We start from the raw sequence: 9,833 nt of genomic DNA, 5'->3' as shown, positions 1-9,833 counted from the left end.
ATAATTTAATCTAAAATTACCACTAAATGACATGTGACATAATCCATTAGAAGATGACATGTGACAAAATCATTCTTATTTATTAAGGTAAATCTTGAGTGCTACTCGAAGAAAACAGAAACAAGAAAAGTGAAGCGAGTATACACATTCCATAATATCATCTATTGCATTTGTAAAGTTTGATTTTTAAATGATGAAACTTGTTATGTCTTTCAGTTCAATGAATACGTTTTTCTATTTTAAATATGAATGAAAATACAAACTTTTTGTTTGTGAATGGTTGAATGAAATCAAGTTTGTGATTATTTTGTTGCTAAAATGATTTTATTTTATGTGAGTTAATAATTATCTCAATATGAATATTAGTATATAGGAACTGATCCGTATACAATAATTTTTTTCCATACACAACGATTGATGCTTTAAAATGTTGTATTGTATAACTATATAATGCATAAATTGAAATTTGGCTAACGGCAAATTTTGGATACCTTAATATGTTAATTTGGTAAAATATATTTGCATATGGTAAGAATGTTTAGTGAGATTTTATAATGTCGACATGTCGTATTAATATTTGCCGTAATAATATTTACATATACCTTAAAATTGACAACATGAGGATTAAAATACTATTATATTTAAACGTTGGTGTGGAAATTAGTTTACTTTTACCAAGTTTATAAATATTAAAAAGAAAATGCATAGCAATATCTAGCCCTCGAATAATCACTTTGTCATAAGGGTGGATAGAAATTATGTATAACATCTAAATTCTCATATGTGGCCTATTTATCACGTCCTTAATTAGACTCACCATGATACACACTTACCAAAAATATTCTACCCACTTACTCCACAAAATCCGATCTCAGAAGATGGAATAAATAATAGACAAAATTGTACAAATGGTCCCGTGCTATATCGAAAATTCCCACTTTGGTCCAAAAAGGTTTGGACTAGCACCAGAGGTCCAAAGTTTTCATTTTGTCCAATCTGTTTTGATATTTTTCAAAATGATTGATTTGCCCCTGTTAATATGATTTTTTTTTCTTATTTGTTTTTCTGATTTAAAAAATAAAAAATAAAAATAAAAATTAAATAAAAATAAAATAAAAATAAATCTCTCTCTCTCTCTCTCTCTCTCTCTCTCTCTCTCTCTACCATCCAACATCCTTCCCCTTTAATCTGCCATCATTCCCCTTTAATCTGCAGTCCAACATCACCACTCTTGAAACAAACTCCGACCGCCGACCAACAACATCGCCAATAATCACCGATACCAATCTAATGACACTAAATCAAAAGGAAACCTTAAACTTGGAATTAAAAGCAAACCAAAATCAAACTTGAATCAAACCTAGAAAATAAAAATAGATTGAATGAAATTCAGATTCCAACCATCACTTAACACCACGAAATAACGATTCAAACCGGAAAAAGAAACCTAAACCATTTTTCTAAGAAATTGCATCAATTCCCAAATAGAAGACTTGATTTCAGTCCTCGATTTCAACCTGTATCAAACCATGAAAAGAAATCAATACCTTGTATATAAAAAACCTTCATAAAACCCAAAAGTCCTGATTTCAAATGAAAAAAAAAACGTGAAAAGCCCTACATCAAATCCAAAAAAATCACATTACCGATTGGAGATTACGGTGATGGCAGTGTATCACAGAGATGATGTTGGAATCGTTTTTTACAAGAGAGAAATACATGGGTTGTGCAGTCATGAACAAAGGTTGGATTGTCGGTGGGTTTGCACATGGTGGGAAACATATACGAACAACCACCACCACTCGAAAAAGATGGTGGTTGAGGGAGAAGGAGACATGACAAACAGATCCGCTCCAAATCGACCCCGTACCCCGTCGATCTTGTACATGGCAAACTCCAAATGTTGCCTGAAACCGGAATCTACCACCGCCATCGTCTTCTTCGCCACTGGAAACCGGAATCCACCACCGCCACTGGCGATGCTAAATGATCTGCTGAAAATCTAGATCATTGGTGGCTCTCTGGATAAGGAGAAAGACGAAGGTAATGGAGAGAAGGCGGCGATTTGAAAGAGATGAGAGAAGGGTAGCGGTTCGAGATGGTGAAGTTGGGTAGGCTGGGTTGTTGGTGCACTGAAGTCGTAGTCATCGGTTTGTGGGGGAAGGAAGGTGAAGTTGGGTGAGCAAACATTTTTAGCGCTCGATTTCATTTGATATCCAATTTTTTTTTATTTTATTTTTTTTTTTTTTTTTTTTTTACAATTTTAGCTCCCCCCACAGTCCATTATTGTCATGAGCATCTTTAATGACATCAATCCACTCGTGCACCTGATATTGTTATGCAAGATCGAAGACCAATAACAAAATGGTGAATCGTGTAGTTCTTAATAATGACATGTTAATGTATATATGACGTATTGTCTTGGCCCAAGGCCCTTTCCTCTAGTATATATTGAACTCTTGTACCCTTTGTATAATTGACATAAATATTGCTCTTCATGAATAACCATTCACTAATAACAATATCAGTGACATCATCATCAAACATCTTGGAAGGCGGAATGTTGTGACAACCGAAAGCTTTCCGTCACTGATCACCATTAGGAAATAGTTGGAAAATAAATATAATAGTTTAGTATTGTAATATTTGATTTTTGAGGAAATACGAAACAAATGAATCATTACATTTATTTGTTAATAAACTAGGTGTGAGACTCATTTATTACATGTGCTTATTTAAAAGAAAAACTAAATACAAAATTCTAAACGTTTGAGAAGTTTGAATTTATAAGAAAAGTAGGAAAATATTGAATTATAAAAATTAAAGTGTTTTTTTTAAATTTAAACAAATAAATTAGATAAATAAATAAAGAAAATTAATGAATCTTTAATTTAATAATTTTAAAATTAGAAGGAAAGTTCATTAATGAAATTGATATGCATTTATTATTGCATTTAAATACTATCTAGAATTTAATAAAATGAAAACAAATCATAAAATGACATGTGGAATAAAAATTAATTTAAAATAACCACAAAATTACATATGACAAAATAAATGAGAATGTGACATGTGACAAAAAGATCTTTATTTATTAGGGAAGATAATTTCGTTTATTATCTCTAATTTTTAATCTATATTTAGTTGTTATCCTTTCCATATTAGTTGTTATCTTTTCCATATCTTTTATTTAGCTTTGTATTTAAGCACCACAATTGATTGAATGAACTCAAGTTTTGGAGTAATCAATTTCTTTATGGTATCAAAACGGGTCATATTGATCCCGCAAATACCCCATGTTGCCGCCAGAACCATGGTAGGCAAAGCTAGAAAGAACGACAAGGATGATGATCCTTGTGCAGACACCAACTCTCCATACTATTTACATGCATCTGAATACCCGAGATAGATGCATGTAAACGACGTCCTCACTGATGGAAACTATGGGGATTGGTTGCAGGAGATGAAGAATTTCCTGTATGCAAAAAACAAAATTGGTTCTGTAGACGGAACAATCAAGGCACCAGAAGAAGGCTCACCGGATTTCATGAAGTGGATGTGTTGTGATGCTATGATCAAAGGATGGCTCACCGCAACCATTTAGAAAGCGATCAGATCGAGTGTCAAATACGCAAATATATCTGTAGAAATATGGGCTGATTTGGAAGAAAGATTTGGGAAAGAGAGTGCAGCCCGTGCATATGAGTTAAAACAGACCCTCTCTACAACGCAACAAGATGGAAGCTCAGTTTCATCCTACTATACCAAGATGCGTGGTATCTGGGATGAAATTCAGTCCGTATCTCCAACCCCAAGGTGTACATGTGGCAAGTGCACACGTGATTTAGGAAAAAGACCGAGCAAGGAAAAAGAAAAGGAAAGATTATACGAGTTTCTTATGGGGCTCGACACTATTTTTTCTACCATAAAAACTCAGATTCTTGCATCCAAACCCACTCCTACTCTTGGTATTGCATATCATCTTGTTTCTGAAGATGAACAACATAGAGCGATCTCAGCAACAAAGAAACCAATCCAAGAGGCTGCAACATTCCAAACCTTCACGCAAAGCAAGAGAGAAACAACAATTGAGCCTAATGTTCAACGAATGAAATGTGTAACAAAGGACAAACATTGCAGTTTCTGTGGTAAGAATGGCCATAATAAAGATGGGTGTTTCAAGAAGATTGGCTACATGGAGTGGTAGCCAGGTAAAAGCAAGAAAGAGAAGGGAAAATACAAGGCAGCCTTGGCAGACACGAAATCAAGCCCTATACCAGGACCCACGAGTGAATAGTACCATAATCTTGTTAAACACTTCAACAATGAAGACAAAAATAATGTGGCTAACAAGGCAGGTAAAATCGATTAAACTGGTACTTGGATTGTTGACACATGTGCAACAGAGCACATGAAGGGAGATTATGATCTTCTAGAGGGAGATATATATGATGATGGCGAGCCACCGATCATCATACCCAATAACGATTATATTTTAGTGAAAGGAAAATGAAATTATGTTTTACCTAATGGAGTCAATATTTCCAAAGTTTTATACATTCCAAAGTTTAACTGCGATTTATTATTCGTTAGTCGAATGACAAAGGATCTAAACTGTTATATAACATTTTTCCCGGATTTCTTTATTGCACAAGATTTGCAGACGAGGAGATTGATTGGAGCGGGGAAATGTGATAAAGGTCTATATCGGATGGGCATGTCAACGAGAAAGGCAATGAAGGTGACACCGGATGCATATATTTGGCACGAAAGGCTAGGACATGCTTCTGAAGCAAAATTACATCAAGTAGATTTTTTAGCTAGTTTTTCTTTTGAGTTGAAAAATAAAGTATTTGACTTATGTGTAAAGGCAAAACATACTAGCTTACCCTTTTATGATAGCTATATTAAAACAAGTGATTGCTTTGATCTGTCGCATTGTGATATTTAGGGAAGTTATCGAACACCTTCATTATCTGGAGCTCGTTATTTTCTCACCATTGTAGATGATCCCAGTGGGCTGTTTGGATATTTCTCATTAAACATAAGCATGAAGCAAGTAAATTCTTGATGAATTTTTGCAACATGGTCAAAACTCAGTTTGGAAAGAACGTTAAGAGAATAAGGAGTGATAATGGTGGTGAATTCACTCCAGGTGCTATGATTGCATTTTATGCTCAACAAGGGATAATGCTTGAAACTTCTTACCCTCACACACCACAACAGAACGATGTGGTCGAGAGAAATCATCGTCACTTACTTGAAACTGCTAGAGCATTGAAATTTGAAGCCGATTTGCCTACTAAACTATGGGGAGAATGTGTGATGACAGTTGCTTATATAATTAACAAATTGGCTTCCAAGGTAATAGGCTTTAAGACGCCTTTTAAGGTATTATTTGGCAAGAAACCAGAATATGCACACATGAGAGTATTTTGGATGCCTTGCTTATGTAAGGAACACAGAAACAAAAGGAGATAAGTTTGAAGTGAGGGGGAGACCTGGTGTTTTCTTAGGCTATCCACAAGGGAAAGGGGTACAACGTGTTTGACATCAATGATAACAAAGTAATTACGTCTAGAGACGTAAGGTTTGTTGAAGAGATTTATCCATTTTCGGTAGCCCAAACACAGAAGGTTAAAGACGATAATGAAGATGAAAGCATGTTTAACGAGTTCTTTGATGAAGTTGCGGATGTCAATTACAATAACAAAGAAATTCTTAGAAATGATAATGCCGAAGATAGGGAGGTTTGGGTTTAGTCTAGTACGCTGGACGTACAAGGTGTATGTTGGGCGTATTAGACATGACCAATCGCTGAGGCCTAACCTAGTACGGTGAGCATACCATGCGTACGCGATCAGATGCTAAACCCTAATTTGAGGGTTTTAAGCCTTATTTAAGCTCCTTAACTCCCCCAAACATTTTCCATTCTCATCCTCCACCCCTTCAACGCCCTCCCTTGAAACCCTAACCCTAGTTTGATCCTTATGAGCTAGAGAAGGTGTTCTTAAGTGCTTTGGAGTGTTCTTAGTGCATCTTGGAGAATAAGGAGCTCATTGGAGAAGCGTTGGTTGCATTGGAGCTTGTAGATCCAGACCTTCTTCACCTTGATCTTTCTTATGGAGGTATAAAGTTTGAATCATGATGATGTATTTGTTAGATCTAGCTAGTTTTGGGTGTTATGAGCTTTTGGTCACTTTAAGTTCATAAAGTTTAGATCTTGAAAGTTTGTGACCTTGTTATGGATAAAGTTGGAAACTTTATCCATCTAAACATCATATTGATTCAGATTTGAAGGTTGGAGACTTGGACTTAATGGATTAAGTTGAAATAGATGCACTTTTGGTCTCTTTGACACTTAAAGACTAGATCTTGTTTGTTGGTGTTGGGTTTTGAGCATTCTAACACACCTATGGTGTACATGCAACCCTAAATACCTTGGATCTATGTTTTCTCTATTATACATGCAAATATCAATTTTCCAAGGTATTGTTCTAACTAGCATAATATAAAGTACATGTAATATAAAATCTAATAGAATTACATACCTCTTTGTTGGTGCTTGATTCCATGGAGCTCAAGAGCCTAGTGCCCCAAATGTGACACCTCAAATGGTTCACACAACACCATGAACATTTGGAATAACCATGAGAAAAGATATGAGTTCATAGAAATTAGCTTGCCCTCTATATTATGCACTAGTGCCAATTTCACCAACCAATGGGGTCTTTATATAGTGTGCACATTAGGGTTACACCATGTAACCCATGACTTTACCCATTCCTTATGCTCCATGGGTTTTAGCCTCCATGGAGTATCCATGGGCCACCACATGGGTTAAACCCAACATAAGGAATCATGGATCATAAGCCCACATATATAAGAATCAATGATTTACACAATCAATCCCCATATATTTAATTAGTCTCTTTTTGATCACTAAATTAATTCCAAATTAATTCTTGATCAATACTAATTAAATAATACGATTTAATATTAATATATTAGAACTTATAATATATTAATATGTCACAAATATCTTCTTCTCATTAAAAGGTCTACCCAAATGTTCTGATGTCATGCAACCCAAATGGACCATGCCGGGTCGGGTCAAGTATATACCAATTATAGTTATGGACTTAGACACTAATCCAACAGTTGGGACCATTCTAATGGATAAATTTGGAAACTTTATCCATTATGAAGCTATTAGGAACCATAAAAATGTGATCTTGGTCCTTCTATCCCTTCCATGAAAGAGTTAAGATGTATTAATGGATAAATAAGTTAGGGTTTTAGATTTTAGACCTTTTCTAGCCATAAAATGTCATAAAGGTGGAAATTTTATGACCTAATTCGATGTTTTGTGTCTAGATCTAAGCTCTAGACAAAAGGTCATAAGGGATTAAGCACTAAAGGAAGGAATTATCTTAGACATATGTACTCTGGGCGTACCTGAGAGTACGTTGCATGTACTGTCCTTGAATCACGTACGTTGGACATACGCGGGGTACGCTGGACATACTCAACTGCCTTGGACTTTGACTTTTGTTGACTTCCATTGACTGTTGACTTTTGACAAAGTTTGACTTTGGATCAAACTTGAGGATTTTGGGCTATTGATTAAGATTTTATTTGGTTCTGGTGTTATTGGGTTCGCGGGTGCAAGAAATACAGAAAAAGGGATCGTATCATAATGTTTCAGAGTTCTTCGATTCAGGTGAGGGTAGATAGCATGGTTTGATACCGTGATATGTGAAAGTGATTTTGTATATGTCAATATTTTAGTTATGGTTGTTCAGACTGAGGATAGGTCTATTGATGGTTTCAGCCTAGGTAGCCATGTCAGGTTGGATTTGAAGGGTGTAAACCTTTGTAAGTTAGTTGAGTTTGAGGTCTCGAATGCCTTACCCAAGGTAGTGCCAGCAGAGCCGCGAGACTTAAAAAGAAAATGATTGCTATGATCGGTGAGGATTGCAGCTGGAAGCTGAGTGATTGGTAGACGGTTTGGAATGTCGCTATCTAATACGGGGGTTATGTTCTTCCATCTTTCCGTGTTCGGTTTGGAATGTTGCGGTTTTTGTCGGCAGAATATCAGTACGGGAATATACAAGAGGATTTTGTGGATTGGTTGTCTTGATGTGCGATCAAGGGTCTGTTTTCTTTGGATATAGGTAAGTCAGGTACCAGATTGATGGTTAGGGAATTGTAGACGAGGTAAATGGTAATCCATATGTTTCGAGATAAAAAATTGGTGCTATGAATGGACTATCAGAATTATTGTTTGTGTATCTACGCGGGGTTCTTAATGTTAGAAGTCGTTATGATTGGAAATTTATAAGGTCTTCATCTGAGATTCAAAATCTCTTAGGGCTTGTGTAACATCCTAAAATGTAGGAGCGGGTTCTTAAATTAATAAATTAAATAAATTAGAAATTATTTATATAGTTAAATCATCAAGGGATAATCATATCATTAGTTGATATGAAGTTTTGAAAGTTATAAGTGAAAATAGTAACATTTTGAAGTTAAAGGGGTAAATTTGTCAAATTTACAAAGTTAGTTGACCAAAGGGTTGACTCAGTTAGTGGAAAGGACTAAATTCATATAATGGATGGAGGATGAGTTGGTATGTCAACCTTTTATATAAATGTGAAAATAATTAAAGTAATGGTAAATTTGACAAAAGTTGTAAAGTTGAGGGACTAGTTTCGACAAATAGAAAACTTTGTGACTAGTATTTGACTAATTAGATAAAATGAATTATTTTGGGTTCAAATATTGAAAGATGTAAGTTTCCTTTTATTTATTGATCAAATGGTGTTAAATAAGAGAACAAGGAAGGTTAGGGGTCATTTCTGCCAATTATTGAAAGTAGTCACTAGTTAGATGCGGTTCTCTTCATTTGAAGAGAGGAGAAACGTGATTGAGTGAAAGGAACAAGGAAATGGCGATTTATATGAGACAAATGAAGATTTAGATTAGTTATGGAGGAATCAAGCTAGGAATTGAAGATATGAAGCAACATCAAGCTTGAGAGGTATAATTTCTCAACCTCTAACTCTATATTTCGAATTCAAGGTTTGGGGAAATCCCTAATGTCGAAATTGGTTTGATTCATTGATTAGGGTTTTGGTTTCTAACCTCCCTTTAGTTGTTTTGATGATCCCAATCTCAATCCAATCATCCTATTGATGGATTTGAGGATTTTGGTGAAAACCCTCATGAACCCTAGAAACCCAAATTGGGGATATTGCAATTGATGATGAAATGAGATTGGATTCTATGACCTAGATGATATTTGATAGCAATAAAACCAATTGGAATGCTCAAATTCATCCATGATGGTAGAATCAAGCATAAAGATGGGTTTTAGATGGTTATGTGAGAAATTATGATGAATACAATGAAATTCTTGTAATATGATCATTTGATGAGTATATGATACTCATAATCATGAGTTGATACTAACAATATGATTTGGATGCAAGAACATGTAGGAATGATAGTGAAGTTCTAGCTCTAGTCGTTGTTTTGACCCAAGGGTAATTTGGGAACATGGAATGGAATTGAGGATTCCATAGTTACATTTGGTACCTACAATGATATTGGTTTTGGTTTTATGTACTTTACAACACCCATTTATGTATTAAATGATTTGGGAATGAGTTATATTAGTTAAAGAGTGTTCTTGATCAACTTGACCTCTTAACCCTTTCATTTGAGTGATTGTAAGCATTAAGGTCTTAATGATTAAGTCATCATGTGGGTAAGGGTTAATTGAGTATTTGAGAATTTTATAAGCTTTATTTAGCCCTTAATAACCGTTT

At 35.0% G+C, this 9,833-nt stretch overlaps 1 protein-coding gene across 1 annotated transcript; it reads left to right on the top strand.

The window, feature by feature from the left end:
- The first annotated feature begins 3,409 nt into the window (after positions 1-3,409).
- LOC145130331 (uncharacterized) lies at positions 3,410-5,762 on the top strand. Its single transcript, XM_079065149.1, has 6 exons — positions 3,410-3,533; positions 3,648-4,148; positions 4,656-4,849; positions 4,952-5,059; positions 5,101-5,364; positions 5,517-5,762. The coding sequence occupies exons 1-6, from the start codon at positions 3,410-3,412 to the stop codon at positions 5,760-5,762; spliced, it is 1,437 nt and encodes a 478-aa protein (XP_078921275.1).
- Positions 5,763-9,833: the final 4,071 nt, after the last annotated feature.

Source organism: Lactuca virosa, chromosome 8, assembly GCF_052849685.1.
Source record: "Lactuca virosa cultivar CGN04683 chromosome 8, Lactuca_virosa_CGN04683_v6, whole genome shotgun sequence".
Lineage (NCBI taxonomy): Eukaryota > Viridiplantae > Streptophyta > Magnoliopsida > Asterales > Asteraceae > Lactuca > Lactuca virosa.
The sequence above is the reverse complement of the archived record's forward strand: the minus strand, read 5'-3'. Positions and strand labels throughout refer to the sequence as shown.